The sequence below is a fragment of the Sorex araneus genome, chromosome X, assembly GCF_027595985.1.
Source record: "Sorex araneus isolate mSorAra2 chromosome X, mSorAra2.pri, whole genome shotgun sequence".
Lineage (NCBI taxonomy): Eukaryota > Metazoa > Chordata > Mammalia > Eulipotyphla > Soricidae > Sorex > Sorex araneus.
In genome coordinates this window covers 52,163,943-52,179,489 of record NC_073313.1, presented here as the reverse complement: position 1 = coordinate 52,179,489, position 15,547 = coordinate 52,163,943, and the positions used below count along the sequence as shown (strand labels likewise).

General features: G+C 47.3%; 1 protein-coding gene across 1 annotated transcript in view; it reads left to right on the top strand.

The window, feature by feature from the left end:
- Nucleotides 1-15,540, top strand: part of CACNA1F (calcium voltage-gated channel subunit alpha1 F) — a 40,631-nt gene extending 25,091 nt beyond the window's left edge. The window contains 20 exon segments of the mRNA XM_004606451.2: nt 32-190; nt 1,124-1,234; nt 1,471-1,554; nt 2,375-2,395; nt 2,580-2,708; nt 3,266-3,331; nt 3,572-3,663; nt 4,586-4,745; nt 5,003-5,130; nt 5,434-5,530; nt 5,659-5,761; nt 6,017-6,118; nt 6,284-6,414; nt 6,841-6,957; nt 9,073-9,242; nt 11,423-11,530; nt 11,651-11,778; nt 11,901-12,013; nt 14,812-15,009; nt 15,310-15,540. Coding sequence (XP_004606508.2) covers nt 32-190; nt 1,124-1,234; nt 1,471-1,554; nt 2,375-2,395; nt 2,580-2,708; nt 3,266-3,331; nt 3,572-3,663; nt 4,586-4,745; nt 5,003-5,130; nt 5,434-5,530; nt 5,659-5,761; nt 6,017-6,118; nt 6,284-6,414; nt 6,841-6,957; nt 9,073-9,242; nt 11,423-11,530; nt 11,651-11,778; nt 11,901-12,013; nt 14,812-15,009; nt 15,310-15,540 — 2,448 coding nt within the window.
- The last annotated feature ends 7 nt before the right edge of the window (nt 15,541-15,547 follow it).

Below are 15,547 nucleotides of genomic sequence, written 5' to 3'. Positions count from 1 at the left end.
TTACTCATTCATGCCCTGTATTGGTTTGCAGCGCCAGTGTGTGGAGTATGCCCTCAAGGCTCAGCCACTCCGCCGCTACATCCCCAAGAACCCGCATCAGTATCGAGTGTGGGCTGCTGTGAATTCCACTGCCTTCGAATACCTCATGTTCCTGCTCATCCTGCTCAACACAGTTGCTCTAGCCATGCAGGTGTGAGCACTTCCCTCCCCTCTCAACCCCTGACAAATAACCAACATCCACAAAACCCCAACTACCTGCCTACAAACTGGCCCCATTTGGTGGTGTAATAGTTAAAAACCACTGCTTTGGGCTGCAAATAACAAAACTCCCAAATGACAGAGACTTAAGCTGTAAAGAAATGTACCACATTCCTCCAAATATAAGACCAATAATTGTGAGTACATCCTGGTTTCAGAGAAGAAATGATCTGTGTGTGAATGGTATATCACATTTATGACTTGTCATTGGTTATAAATATGTCCCAATTTTAGAGAGTCTGAAATGAGAAAAGATGTGCATCCTGATAGCACAAAATGTGAAGTTACTTCATGTAACGGGCAATGTGGAGTCAGGCTACTTGCTCCATTAGGGACCATATTCTATCTTTTTTCTCCACAGTTCTTTTTTATTTTCAATGCCAGGGATTAAACCCAGGGTCTCACATATGTGAGGCAGGTGCTTTACCACTGAGCCCTATTCCCAATCCTACATTCTGCCATTCTTAGAGAGTTGGTTTTCATTCTTAGGATTGTTCATTAACTCAAGATGGTTTCTATAACTCCAGTGTTCAAGACAGGAAAAAGAAGGAAAGGTTGCAGCAGACTGTTCTCATTTAAGATATTTTTATTGGAAGACAAAAATGTCTGTAACAGAAGCTACTTAACCAGCAGTTGACTTGAGTTTCTAATTTCATTAGTCAGACAGACCTAACTACAAAGAAAGCTAGAAAATCAAAAGCTTGTCTGTCCTATATTCACAATGGGATGGAGACAATGTAAAAGTTTGGTCAACCCAGAGTGCTACCACATCCCCAGAGTCACCTCAATTCAAGTCAGAGAGTAGTTGGTTGGGGTAGGAGATCTCTGGCTCAGACTTTGTTCCCACACCTGGCTTTCTCCCCAGCACTATGAGCAGACTGCTCCCTTTAACTATGCCATGGACATCCTCAACATGGTCTTCACTGGTCTCTTCACAGTTGAGATGGTGCTCAAAATCATCGCCTTCAAACCCAAGGTATCTACCAAATCTAGACCTACCCTCGAAGGTGAATTCCTTGTCAGTTTGGGGACAGAGCTTATTATCGTATTCTCATGGGACTTGTGACACTAAGAAGTGATTGGGATCCAGATGCAGCTGCATCATGTAATACAAACCTAGCCCTGCATCTCCAATGTTTCCTACTCCTGCTGACCCCCTAGCCTGGCCTCTAGCTCCAAGAGAACATGCCACTGCTTTTCTTCTACCTACAGCATTATTTTGCTGATGCATGGAATACATTTGATGCTCTTATTGTAGTGGGCAGCATTGTGGACATTGCCGTCACTGAAGTCAATGTAAGAACCAGTCTCTCCACTTTCTTTCCCCCTACCAACTTTCCCCACCTCAGTTCCAGCGCTCTCTTTCACATGGGTTTGTGTCGTTCACTTATACCCCAGCAACTTCTAAAGACTTGGTACTCCTTATTCTAGCTTATCTCATTTGAGTTCTTGTTGGACTCAGCCAAAGTCCCCTTCTACCGGTTTCCTCATCCCATTTGCCCCATCCCCTATTCTTTGATTCCATCATTTCCTAAAACAACTCTTCTATTATTTCTATTATTTCCTCCACTGCCTCTACATTCTCCTCCATTGGCTCCATCATCTCTGCAAACTCATGCTTCGGCTCCATCAACTCTTCTGACACCTTCACTGGCTCCATTTCCACCACTGACTGCATCGTTACAACATTGGGTCTTTCCCGGTTCTGTCATCATCACTGATATCACCGTTGGCTCCATCATCTCCCATGCTGGATACTACATGGCTCTACTACCACAACCAACCATACTGCTGGTTCTCTATCTCCTTCTCTGGCTTCTCCATTGACTCCTGTTCATTATCTCCATGACATCTCTGGCTCCATTGTTTCCTTCCTTGGCTCCAATACAACTCATCCATCATCTCCTGTACCTTATCATGTTTATGTCCTCTTAACCCACATTATCAACTTTCTCCATAACCATCTTGACTTACTACCAAATAACCTTCCCCTATCATTCCTTGAATAATGATTCTCCCCCGTTCCTATGCCTTTCCCATATTTTTTCCTTGTTCATTTGGGCCTCTGATCTCATCATCTCCTCTATGACCACTATTCTGATTATATCTACTCCAGAATGGTGGCCATCTTGGTGAGGTAGTTCCCCATCTCACAAGAGGGACTTCTGCCTCTTTCTTCACCCACCTCCTTTCTTTTTTTCCTGGGTTTCCTGAGAAATAGTCTCTAGCCACACTGAGAACTGAGTGGTAGCTGGGTGAGTTAAAGCATAAGGTGGTTGGGCAAATGTGAACTGAGTGTACCTATTGTGTCCCAATCTCAGAGCTCTGAGGACAGTTCCCGCATTTCCATCACTTTCTTTCGCCTCTTCCGGGTCATGCGACTGGTCAAGCTCCTTAGTAAAGGTGAAGGAATTCGCACTTTGCTCTGGACATTTATCAAGTCATTCCAGGTAACTGTACCATTACTTTGTTCCTTTGAGCACCCCTCACCCCATCCTCACACCTCTCAATCTGCCCTTTTATAAATCTCAGATCTACAGCCCCCAGCACATTTTACCCATCTGCAACTTATCATGGAAAATTTTCTCTTTTCTAAGCTCTAAATTTCCAATATGCCTTGGACTCACTGACCTTACTGTGTTATATTTAATACTATGTCCATATTTGGGAGGCATTGGGAGTAATGTCAATTAGGAGATAGACCAAATCTCTCAGGTGGCTGGGTCTAAGGGAGCAATGCATTCTGGGGTTCTGTTTGTTTTATTTCATTTTGTTTTGAGCCACACTTGGCTATACTCAGGGATTATTCCTGGTTCTGTGCTCAGGAGATACTCCTAGAGGGGCTCAGGGGACTTTATGGCATGCCAGAGATTGAACCCAGGTCAGCTGCATGAAAGGCAAATGCTTTACCCTCTGTGCTCTCTCTCTCTGGCCAGGAGAAATGCATTCAGGGGCTAATAGTTTTCAGCCTGGATCTGAGTGCTTATCTTCCTTTCCATACCCTTAGGCTTTACCCTATGTGGCTCTTCTCATTGCGATGATATTCTTTATTTATGCAGTCATTGGGATGCAGGTAAGTCGGGGGTCCTAGGGATATCTCTGGTGTGTGTCCTCCATTGCTGTGGGAGATTTGGGTAGGAGTAGCCCAAGATAGCATAGCGTGTGGGAGAACAGACAGATGGATGGCCCAGAGTCAATCATAGGATCAGCAGTGCTTGCTGGGCAGAGTTGTGAGGATTCTATAGCTATTAGACTTAGAAACCTATGTGGAATACAAGCTAATCCTCCTGACACAGCTCCTATGTGCCTACAGATGTTTGGCAAGGTGGCTCTTCAGGATGGGACACAGATAAACAGAAACAATAACTTCCAGACATTTCCACAGGCTGTGTTGCTTCTATTCAGGTGATACCTAATCCCTCCTCTGACTCCTCAGTCTCCAGCATGCCCTTTGGTTCCTGTACACGCTCTCTGGGTGCCAGATAGCCCCAACTTTGAAAATAATAAGACAGCAGAAAATTCCATCCTGTCTGAGACCTTTTTTTCTTCTTTTTGGGTTACACCCGGCATTGCACAGGGGTTACTCCTGGCTCATGTACTCAGGAATTACTCCTGGTGGTGCTCAGGGGACCATATGGAATGCTGGGAATCAAACCCGGGTCGGCCACGTGCAAGGCAAACGCCCTACCCGTTGTGCTATTGCTCCAGCCCCTATGCTACCTAAGACTTTTTATGGCTGTGTTCTAAGAACTCTTTTAAAGTAGTTTCACTATTCTAGAGAGTCTAAATATTATTGCCAGAATATGATTTGTATCCATTTTCCAGCTTTTTTTTTCTTTTTGGGTCATAGCCGGCGATGCACAGGGGTTACTCCTGGCTCTGCACTCAGGAATTACTCCTGGAAGTGCTCAGGGGCCATATGGGATGCTGGGAATCGGACCCTGGGAATGGGTTAGCTGCATGCAAGGCAAACGCCTTACCCGCTGTGCTATTGCTTGAGCCCCCATTTTCCAGCTTTCATATGTATCCCTTACTCAGGTCTCAACGCCTGCCTGTTAAATGCAAATGCAGCCATATTCAACAGGGTCAAGGCAGCCTTTAGCATACTGAAATGATGAGGCTGGACAGAGAGTACAGCATACAGGGTGCTTGACTTGCATGTGGTCAACCGGGTTCAATACCTTTGCATTCCAAACAAAAATAAATAAACAAAAGCAATCAAATACCAAAATGCTCTCTGTTGGATGTAACTCCTAGTGAGAAGTGGGTCACCTCACTCCTCCAGGCTCCAAAGTTCCACTTGTGAAGTCTTCATTGTGATCCACAGGTGTGCCACTGGTGAGGCATGGCAGGAGATAATGCTTGCGAGTCTTCCTGGGAATCGCTGTGATCCTGAGTCTGACATCAACCCTGGCGAGGAGTTTACGTGTGGGAGCAATTTTGCCATTGCCTATTTTATCAGCTTCTTCATGCTCTGTGCTTTCCTGGTGAGGACCATTTCCCCACAAGCTACACTACTGCCATCAGGGCTGGCCTTAAAGGGTCTGAGAATATGGACCAGACTGTCAGAGAGTGGGTGAAAGGGCTATCCTGACAACAAATTCAACCCAGGGACCTGTGACCCAGTGACTACATAAGGTGACCTCAGCCTCCCACCACCCTTCCCCACATGAATGACTGTGTGTGTGTGCATGCGCACACTTACACACACTATGCTCTGTCCCCACTGCTCTCTGGCCTACAGATCATCAATCTCTTTGTGGCTGTGATCATGGACAACTTTGATTACCTAACCAGAGATTGGTCCATACTGGGCCCCCATCACCTCGATGAATTCAAGAGGATCTGGTCTGAATATGATCCTGGGGCCAAGTATGCTCCCTACCCCATACATGGAACTCTAGGAAACAGGACACTGCTCCCACAGTCCACTAGCCCCAAGATTTCTAACTTGTGCTTCTTCCCATTACCCAACTATTACATGTCCCAAGTTGCCTACTGCTCTATCCTCTGCCCCCTTATCCTGCCTACTGCTTCCCAATTCAACCCTGCTATATCCAGACAGGGGTGTTAGAAGGTAGGGGAGAGCAATGAATTGGTAGGGCCTGGAGAAAGACTTAAGAGGCTTTCTCCAGTTCATTGGTGTCTCCCTCCCAATCCCTTATCTGCTCCCAGGGGCCGCATCAAGCACCTGGATGTGGTGGCCCTGCTGAGACGTATCCAGCCCCCCTTAGGATTTGGGAAGTTGTGTCCACATCGAGTGGCCTGCAAGGTTTGTGTCTCTGCTCACCCTACCACCCCCAAAACCAGTGAGAGATCTCCCGACCACATTGCTCGGGCATTTATCCCTGCATCCATGACATTTGCCCAAACTGAGTCCTGTATCCCTGGTGTGTACAGAGGCTTGTGTCGATGAACATGCCCCTCAGCTCAGATGGGACAGTGACATTCAATGCCACACTCTTTGCCCTGGTTCGGACATCCCTGAAGATCAAGACAGAAGGTGTGTGGGGGATAAGAGGGAAAGAAATGGGGTGGTCAGGGACAGGTGTGGGAGGATCCCTGGGGAGGGTTTCGGGAGCGCACTTATTAATAGGCCCCAATACTAGTTCTAGACCTCAATAGTGTGGCTCCTCCTGGTCTGTTTTACCACTTGTTCAATGGGAGAAGAGTGTGGCTGCAAAGCTTGCAAAATGCCCTCCAATTGTGAGGCTGCAGTTACCGAGGGTTCTGCCTATTGGCTCATGACCCAATGCAGGGAAACTAGAGCAAGCCAATCAGGAGCTGCGGATTGTCATCAAAAAGATCTGGAAGCGGATGAAGCCCAAGCTGCTAGATGAGGTCATCCCCCCTGCTGATGGTGAGTTAGCCCCACCCCCAGATGCCAGGAGCCCTCTTCTGACTACTAAGAGGATTGCCAGGATTGCAAACCCCACAAAACCTGCCCTACTGATGGGGGGAAGGGGAGACAGGCAGGCACTGAAACTGAGTACCCCTATGTAATCTATTCCTCTCTACCCCCCAGAAGAAGAGGTCACTGTGGGGAAATTCTACGCCACATTTCTAATTCAGGACTATTTCTGCAAATTCCGACGAAGGAAGGAAAAAGGGCTACTAGGGACTGAAGCCCCTCCAAGTACCTCCTCAGTGCTTCAGGTCAGGTCTTGAGAACTGGGTCTGGAAGGAGGGTGGTAATGCGATTGTTGTGGCTGAGGGTGATAGCCTTCTTGACCTCCTGGGGGTCATCTCATCAATGAGAAAAATGAGGTCCAAGAACCCGAAGAGAATCAGGATGGTGGGACCAGATACAGTGGATAGGGCACTTGCCTTGCCTGTGGTAGCTCAAGTTCTATTCCCGGCATTCCATATGGTTTCCTAACTACTACCAGGAGTAATTCCTGGTAACACAGCCAGGAAGTAACCCCTGAGCATTGCCGAGTGTACCCCAAAAACAAAAGAGAGAGAATCAGGGTGGCTGAGGGGTTACTTACCCAGCCCCAACTCCTGCCTGAAACGCAGGCCCCTAGAGAAGAATGGAGCCAGACCCCGAGTTGTCCTGATTCTTTATCCTCAACCCCATAGGCTGGTCTGAGGACCCTCCAGGTCCTGGGCCCTGAGATCCGGCAGGCCCTCACCTGTGACACAGATGAGGAGCAGGAGGAAGAGGAGGAAGATGAGAAGGACCCAGAAAAGCACAGTGTGAGTGCCACAAGGTTTCAGTATCCAGCAGACTTTAAAAAAATTCTGTGAGACAGATGGTCCACTTTACTGTTTTGTGCAATATCATATTCTTTTTTCCTTCTATTATGGTGGAGGCCAGGCCCTGCAGTTCTGGAGTGGGGTGGGGCACAGTGCCTGGGCTGGCATTCAGGGCCTGGTACAGAAAATATATGTGTTCAACTATGTGAACCACAACCGGTTCCCTGACTCTTGATTGTAAAATATTCCTTCAATATTGAGGGACTTTGTCACTGCCTGTGGGAGGGGGAGTCTTCCAGAGACATCACCCCCAATAGACAAATGTTTACTTGATGATTACTATCCATTGTTGGGGTGCATCACCTGAATTGAGTTCCTGGGTAGCCCATTAAAGACACGCTATATGAAGAACTGGAGTGATGGTATAGTAGGTAATGTATTTGCCTTGCACCCAGATGACCTGGCTTCAATTCCCAGCAACCCATATGGTCCCCTGAGCCTCATATCCTTTGATCCCTGAGTGGAGAGCCAGGATTGAGCGCTGAGCACCACTGAGTGTGCCCTACCCCCAATTTAAAAAAAAAATTTATTGAATCACCGTGAGAACAGTTACAAAGCTTTCAGGTTTAAGTCTCAGTCATACAATGATCAAACACCCATCCCTTCACCAGTGCACATGTTCCACAACCAAGAACCCCAGTATACTTCCCCGTCCCACACCCCACCCTGCCTGTGTGGCAGATGATTTTCACTTTGCTCTCTTTTTACTTTGACTACATTCAATGTTTGGACAGAAAACCCACTATTATTATTTGGAATTTTACCTCAGCAATCAGACCTGCCGAAAAGACATCATTTGATAATTTGTTTTCTATTACTGTTAATGAAGAATATATGATTTTGGATTTCTGGTATTTTAGTAATTAAGTCCAGAGGGATTTCTGCCAGAAGCCACTGGGTTCTGAAATTGGTTTGTGTGCCTCTGGGATCATGGCCATTCAGGAGCGGAGGAGCCGTTTGTGGGCAGCTGCTCGGGGTCTCATCTGGGTGGGGAGCAGCGCCAGTACCGCCCCCACCCAATCCGGAGATTTCCCACACACCCCGTCACTGCAAACTCATACCTCCATCCAATGGGCTCTGATAGATGGCCATCGCAATGCCAACACGAAAAGGAAAGGCCGAGGGACAAAACCTTTCCCCTCCCAGGGCAGCACAGAGACATAGCTTAGTTCACAGTGTAGATGCATTTCTGCAAGAAGCCGCTGGGTTCCAGAATTGTTTTGTGTGACTCTGGGATCATGGCCATTCAGGAGCAGAGGAGACATTCGTGGGCAGCCACTCTCCCCCTGATTTTTTAAGGATAGCCAGTGTGCAGACCACAAAGGAGAGAAGTAGGGAAACAGGATAGGAGGGAGACACTGAGACAACAGTGAAGGGAGACAGTCACTCTGAGGGAAGGTGTGGATCTGGAACGTGCCAGGAGTGAAATCTAATCAGTTACAGTATTGTAAATCACAGTGCTTTTTTTTTGCTTTTTGGGTCACACCTGGCGATGCTCAGGGGTTATTCCTGGCTCTGCACTCAGGAATTACTCCTGGCGGTGCTTGGGGGACCATATGGGATGCTGGGAATTGAACCTGGGTCAGCCACGTGCAAGGCAAATGCCCTATCCACTGTGCTATTGCTCCAGCCCCTCACAATTTTTAAAAATACCAGTGCTTTTTTTTTTAAAAAAAGTGCCTGTCATAGAGATAAGAGGGATAGGGGGATGAGTGCGGCAGGAAATGGGGAACAATAATAGAGGGAAATTGATACTTGTGGTGGTAGAATTGGTGCTGGTGCATTGTATGCCTGAAACTCAATCATAAATAACTCTTTAAGTCATAGTCTGTTAAAAAATAAGTTTAAATTTATAAAAGTGGGCAGGGTGCTCGCCTTGTACATGGCCAACCCAGGTTCGATCCCTGGCACCACATATGATCACCTGAGCTTGGCTGGGAATAATCCCTCAGCACTGCCTGGTGTGCCCTAGCCTCCCTAAAAAGGTGGCATTCTATATGGCCAACTGACTTAGAGTGAATAGGAATGCAACACTTGGTCCTTTGATTTCCACAGACCCCCATGGAGTCCCAGCCTCCATCGCGTCAGAATTCCCTGATTTCTGTGTCCTTGCCTGTGGGGACCAGACTTGCAGATGTATACTCCCCTGAATCCAGTGATGATGACAGGGAAGCCCCCGACTCCAGGCAGTCCAGTGTACCCCAGGCCGGATCCCACACCCTCAGGTATAGTCACGGGAATGGTGGGAGGGTGGGAGGGAAGCAAAGGTTAGATATTGTGTTGTGGTGGGGTGACTCGGAGACCAGAGAAGGGGGTTAAAGAGGGCCTATGAGTAAAAGTTTGGGGAGAATGGAGGATACTCAGGACTGAAGTGGGAAACTAGAGAATAAGAAATACATATGAGGGTCAGAGAGACAGTACAGCAGGTAGGGTGCTTGCCTTACACACAACCAACCCAGATTCAATCCTTGGCACCCCATATGGTTCCTCAAGGCTACCAGAAGTGATCTCGGAGCGCAGATCCAGGAATACGCCCTAAAGACAACTAGGTTTGGCAAAAAAGAGAGTAATACCTATGAAAAGGTCAGGACCACGGAGATAATTCAAAGGGCTGAGCGTGTGCTAACCATCCACAAAACCCAGATCCAATCCCCAAACCCTATGATTCTTCTAAGCACTACTGGTAAGGACTCCCAAACATAAGCCCAAAGTAGGCCCTGAGAACCACCAAGTATTGCCCCCAAAAAGGGAAAAAAAAGTCAAAGGCAATGCAAGGATTGGAAAGATCACATAGAGGTTAAAGTGCTTTGCATGCCTTGCATTGTAGCTGACTGCAGTTTAATCCCTGGCACCACATATAGTCCCTGGGCATCACCAGGAGTGATCCCTGAGTGCAGAGCCAGGAGGAAGACCTCAGCAGTGCTGGATGTGGCCTTCAAACAAAAAACAACTGCAGCAACACAAACGCGGTGCAAACAAGTTCAAAGATGTACATGATTAGTACATGTACATGATACAGAATCTAAGTGACTGGGGGGAAATGGCTGTAGCAATAGTAAAGCTGGTAAGGCATTTACCTTGCATCAGTCCGACCTGAGTTGGATCCCCAGCATCCCATATGGTATCTCGAACACTCCCATGAGTAATTGTGCATGAGTAATCCCTCAGTGCAGAGCCAGGAGCATCTGAGCATCTCTGGGTGTGACCCAAAAGGCCAAAAAGTGAGCCTGGGCTAGTCACTTCATCTCACTGTACTTCAGTTCTTCTCCTGTGAAAGGGCTATGCTTACTTCAGAGGGCTAAAGGCCGTCGCAAATGAGAAGTGTTCACATGTAATATTTGACAACACCCAGCACTACTCACGGCCTACTCCTGGCTTTGCACACAAAGATCAGTCCTAGTGGGCTCAGGGCACTATAATGTGAGTACTGGCCATCAAACCCAGGTCTCTGCATGCAAGGCAAGCAACTTACTCACTGTATCATCACTCCTTACACACCTAAATTTTACAGCCTTTGCCTCAGTGACCTTCTGCAACTCATCCCCAGTCCTTATGTTGATGACATATCTTCAACAGCCAATTTTGATTTATTTTGAAAGTTTGTGCCCTTCCAATGAGACATTTATTTTGCTTTTTGGGTCACACCCAGTGATGCTCAGGGGTTACTCCTGGCTCTGCACTCAGGAATTACTACTGGCGGTGCTTGGGGGACCATATGGGATGCCAGGGATCAAACCCAGGTCAGCCACGTGCAAGGCAAACGTCCTACTTGCTGTACTATTGCTTCAGCCCCGAGATATTTTTTTAAATAAAGTCCTATGTTCTCTCTAAATGATGACTAATTTTAGGTTATATGAATTTTCCTAATTAAAAAAATATTTGGGGCCAAGGAGACAACTCAAGGGGCTGAAGCATAAGGAAACTCGGGTTCCGTCCCTAGGACTACATGATCCCTCCAAACACTGCCAGGAGTAGTCCTGATGACTTTGAATGGGGACTGGAACAATATACAGTGGGTAGGGTGCGTGCCTTGCATGTGACTGACCTAGGTTCAATCCCCAGTATCCCATTTGGTCCCTGGAGCACTACCAGGAGAAATTCCTGAGTACAGACCCGGGAGTAATCCTTGAGTATCATCTGGTGTGACCCAAAAATCAAAAGAGAAAAAAATCAAACCAAGTACTCTGAGCAATAAGCCAAGAGTAGTCCTTAGCATGCCAAGCTGTGGCCCCAAACCTCTCCACACATACACACACACACTCCACACACACACACACACACACACACACACAGAGTAAATTCTACTGTTTCTGTGGAGGATGAACCATGGAGCAACAGTGAACCAAGGGCTCAGGGCTACACATATTGGGGAATCTGGTCAACCTAACTTGCTCACTTTCCCCAGGAGAAATTCTGGGACTCTGGTTTTCACCATTCCGGAAGAAGGAAATTCTCAGCTCCTGGGAGGGAAAGGAGAAGATAAGCAAGATAAGACAGAGGAAGTCCCGACTCGGCTCTCTGGCTTTGACACGTATGTAGGCTGAACCCATAAGGCACGGGCAGGAGGGCAGGACTGTTGGTATCCTGACACCATGCCCAGGCCAGCACTCACACTTAGCCCACCTCTGTACAGTCTCTTCTACCAAAATGAGCAGGCAGAAACTTCCCTACACACCAACATTTGGCCACCTCACAGATCCCAGAGATATGTGGAAGCGTCTCATGTACCCCACCGCCGTCTGCTGCCTCCCACACCTGCAGGTGAGATCAGACATGGATTCTAGGGTCTCTCCAAGGGCCAGCAGGCAAATCACTAGAGACATTGACAAGCTTCTCTGGTCCCCGTGTCCCCCAATTCCTCCACCACTGCCACCCACTCGCAGGTCGCAAACCGTCCTTCACCATCCAGTGTCTGCGGCGCCAAGACAGCTGTGAAGATCTGCCCATCCCAGGCACCTACCACCGTGGGCAGAACTCAGGATCCAGAAAGTTGCAGGTGACACATGAAAAGGATGCTGAGCTCTTGAGGGGTGCAGGGTGTCTTATCCAAGTGCTTCTGGAGGAGGGGACACGTCTGCATTCCCACAGTGCTCAAAGTACCCTTGAGGTGGTTCTGCCAAGAGTTGAAGTTTACAGAGGAGAAAGTTGGTACACAGAGACGCAACCTCAGAATCACCCTTGGGCTGAGAGTTATTGCTATACTCCTTAGGTTTCTTTTCTTTTCTATTCTTTTCTTTATTTTTGTTTTGTTTTGTTTTTTCTGGGCCACACCTGATGGTGCTCAGGACATATTCTTGGTTCTATACCCAGGGATTACTCCTGGCAGGCTCAGGGGACCATATAGGATACCAGAATTTGAACCCGGATCAGCCGCATATAAGGCAAATGCCCTACCCTCTATACTATTGCTCTAGTTCTGCTTTTAGTTTTTATTTCTTCTGTTTTGTTTTTCTTTCTTTCTGGAACGCCCCCCAGAAAAGTGCAGGGCTTACTCCTGACTCTGTATTCAGGGGTCATCTTTAGCAGGGATTGGGACCATACATGGTGCTGGAGATTGAACCTAGGTCAGCCACCTGCAAGGCAAGTATCTTACCAACTATACTAGCTCTCTGGCCCAAGTCAGCTATGCTTCTTTTTTCACACCTGGAGGTTCGCAGGGCTTACTCCTTCCTGGCTCTGCACTCAGGGATCACTCCTGGTGGGCTCAAGGAATCATATCAGGGATCAAACCCAGGTCACCATCCAGTATCTGCAGGGCCACATGCAAGTCACCCAGCCACATACAAGTCACCCTACCCACTGTACTATCCTCCAGTCCTCCCCTGTAAATTTATTTTTTTTTAATTTAGCCATGGTGATTTACAATCTTACAACACTGTCAACTGTAGGGTTTCATGCATACAACATTCTAACACCAGACTTGCGACTATACTGCCTGTTTCCCTATACCATTATCTTAAGAGTTTCCCCTTCATCCTCCCTCCTGCCCTCCCTCACCACCTCATTCCACTCACCCATCTCAATTCACTGAAAAGCTCTATTCTGTAGTTCATTTCTTAGATTCTGTTGGTTTGGATCATGTGTTGTTCCCTTACTATGGGTCTTAATATTACACATATGAGAGAGATAATTCTGTATCTCTCTCCTTCTAACTTCACTCAGCATGATATTCTCCACTTCCATCCAGGTAGCAGAAAAATGTATTATTTCATCTTTTCTTATAGCTGTGTATATGTACTCTAGTTTCTTTATACAGTCATCTTTTCTTGGACATTGGCTTGTTTCCAAATATTGGCTATTGTGAATAGTGCTGCAATGAATATATGTACACAAATGTCTTTTGTAATTAGAGTTTTGGGGCCCTTGGGGTAGATGCCCAGAAGTGGAATTGCTGGGTCATATGGAAGCTTGGATTTTAGAGAACTGTTCATATCTCACAACAAACTTAAATAAACAATTTCAAATGGATTAAAGACCTCAATATAAGTCCTAAATCCATAATTTCCCCAATAATTATATTGAGGAAAACATAGGCAGAACTCTTATGACACTGAATCCAGAGATATCTTCAGTAATTCAATGTCATTGGCCAAGCTAACAGAAGCAAAGAGAAACAAATGATACTACATGAAATTAAGAAGCTTCTTCACTGCAAAAGAAATGATGACTATGGGACCAGAGATAATACAGATTACCTTACACATGGCAGACCCAGGTTCAATGACCAGTAACCCATATCATTCCCCAAGCACCACCAGGAATGATTTCTGAGCAGAGTCAGAAGTAATACATGAGCATCTCTGAGTGTGGCAAAAAGACCAGAAAAAAGATACTCCACAGACTGGGAGAAAATATTTGCAACCACCCATCTGACAAAGGGTTAATTTCCAAGGTATATAAAGCACTGATAAATCTTAACAAGAAAAAATATCAGTCCCATCAAAAATGGGGAAAAGAGATGAATAGAAACTTCCTTAAAGAAGATATACAGAGAGCTAACAGCTATGTAAAAAAATGCTCTGTTCCACTTATCAGAGAAATGAAAATTAAAGCAACAATTAGGTATCATCACACACCAGTGAGACTGGCACACATCACAAGAGCCAAAATCCATCAGTTTGGGGCTGGATATGGGGAAAAGAAGCCCTCACCTACCGTTGGTGGGAATGTTGACTGATTCTACCTTTTCTGGAAAACCTGCTATTCTCTTAACTCAAATTTAAGGATCAGAGGACTTTGCCTGCGGGATCAATCCCTGGCACTAAATGAGCACCACCACTTATGAGCCCCTGCACACAGACGGTGTGGGTATCCCACAAAAAATACCCTCAAGTTTGACTTACTTTCACTTTGGCTGCAGTTGTATTTTAGTTTGCTCCTATTTGGTTTGGAAGGTCTCACAGTTCTTGGCCATTACTCCCACTAATGCTAGGATGAAATCTCGCTCTTTCTGTGCAAGACAAGCACTCCAGCATGTTGAGCCATCTACCTGACCAACTGTACAATCAACTGTTGTACTTGGCGGGTAAGAAGTACATACAAACGGGGGGCAGATGGTACAGGGGTTGGTGTGCTTGCCTTGCATCCTGTCCATCTCAGTTTGAATCCCCAGCACTCCCTACGGTCGCCCAAGCGCCGCCAGCGATCAGTTCTGAGCACAGGACCAGCCCCTGAGAACCTCTGGGTATAGTTCCCACAAAAATAAACAAATAAGAGAAGTATGCTCAGGAGCGAGTGCTAACCCTGTTCACTCCACCCATCATTCACAGTCCATCGATGTTTATTCTGATCCAGGGATCCTGGGCAACCCCTCCTCAGAGAGGCCGGCTCCTCTACGCCCCACTGTTATTGGTGGAGGACCGGGCAGTGCCGGAGGGATACCTTGGCAAAACCAGTGGCTCGCTGCACACCTTCACCTGTCTACACGTGCCTGGAACCCACTCGGAACCCAGCCATGTCAAGAAGGGTAGTGCTGACAGCCTGGTGGAAGCCGTGAGTCCAAAAGGGGCATGGGCAAGAGGGACAGGGTTGGAGAAGTGCTGGGCGTTTGGAGTGGAGGAGAAAAAGGAGCCCCAGGTCTTCATCCCGCGCATGTCCCTTTGTCCCTTTGCTCCTCAACGTCTGCTCTGCCTGATACTCACCACTGCCCCCTGCTGACTTTCCTGCAAGTCGGCCTCGGCACATCCTTGATGCACACTGACATTCCCCATGCCCCCCCCGCCCCCCACCAGGCGCTTTGGCAGCTGCTTTGACTCCATGCTGTCAATACTGATCCCATCTGTGCCCCCTCAGGTGCTCATCTCTGAGGGCCTGGGCCTCTTTGCCAGAGACCCACGCTTTGTGGCCCTGGCCAAGAAGGAGATCGCGGAAGCATGTTGCCTGACACTGGATGAGATGGACAGCGCTGCCAGTGACCTGCTGGCCCAGGGAACCAACTCCCTCTACAGTGACGAGGAATCCATCCTCTCTCGCCTGGACGAGGAGGACCTAGGAGATGAGATGGCCTGCGTCCATGCCCTTTGATTTCCCA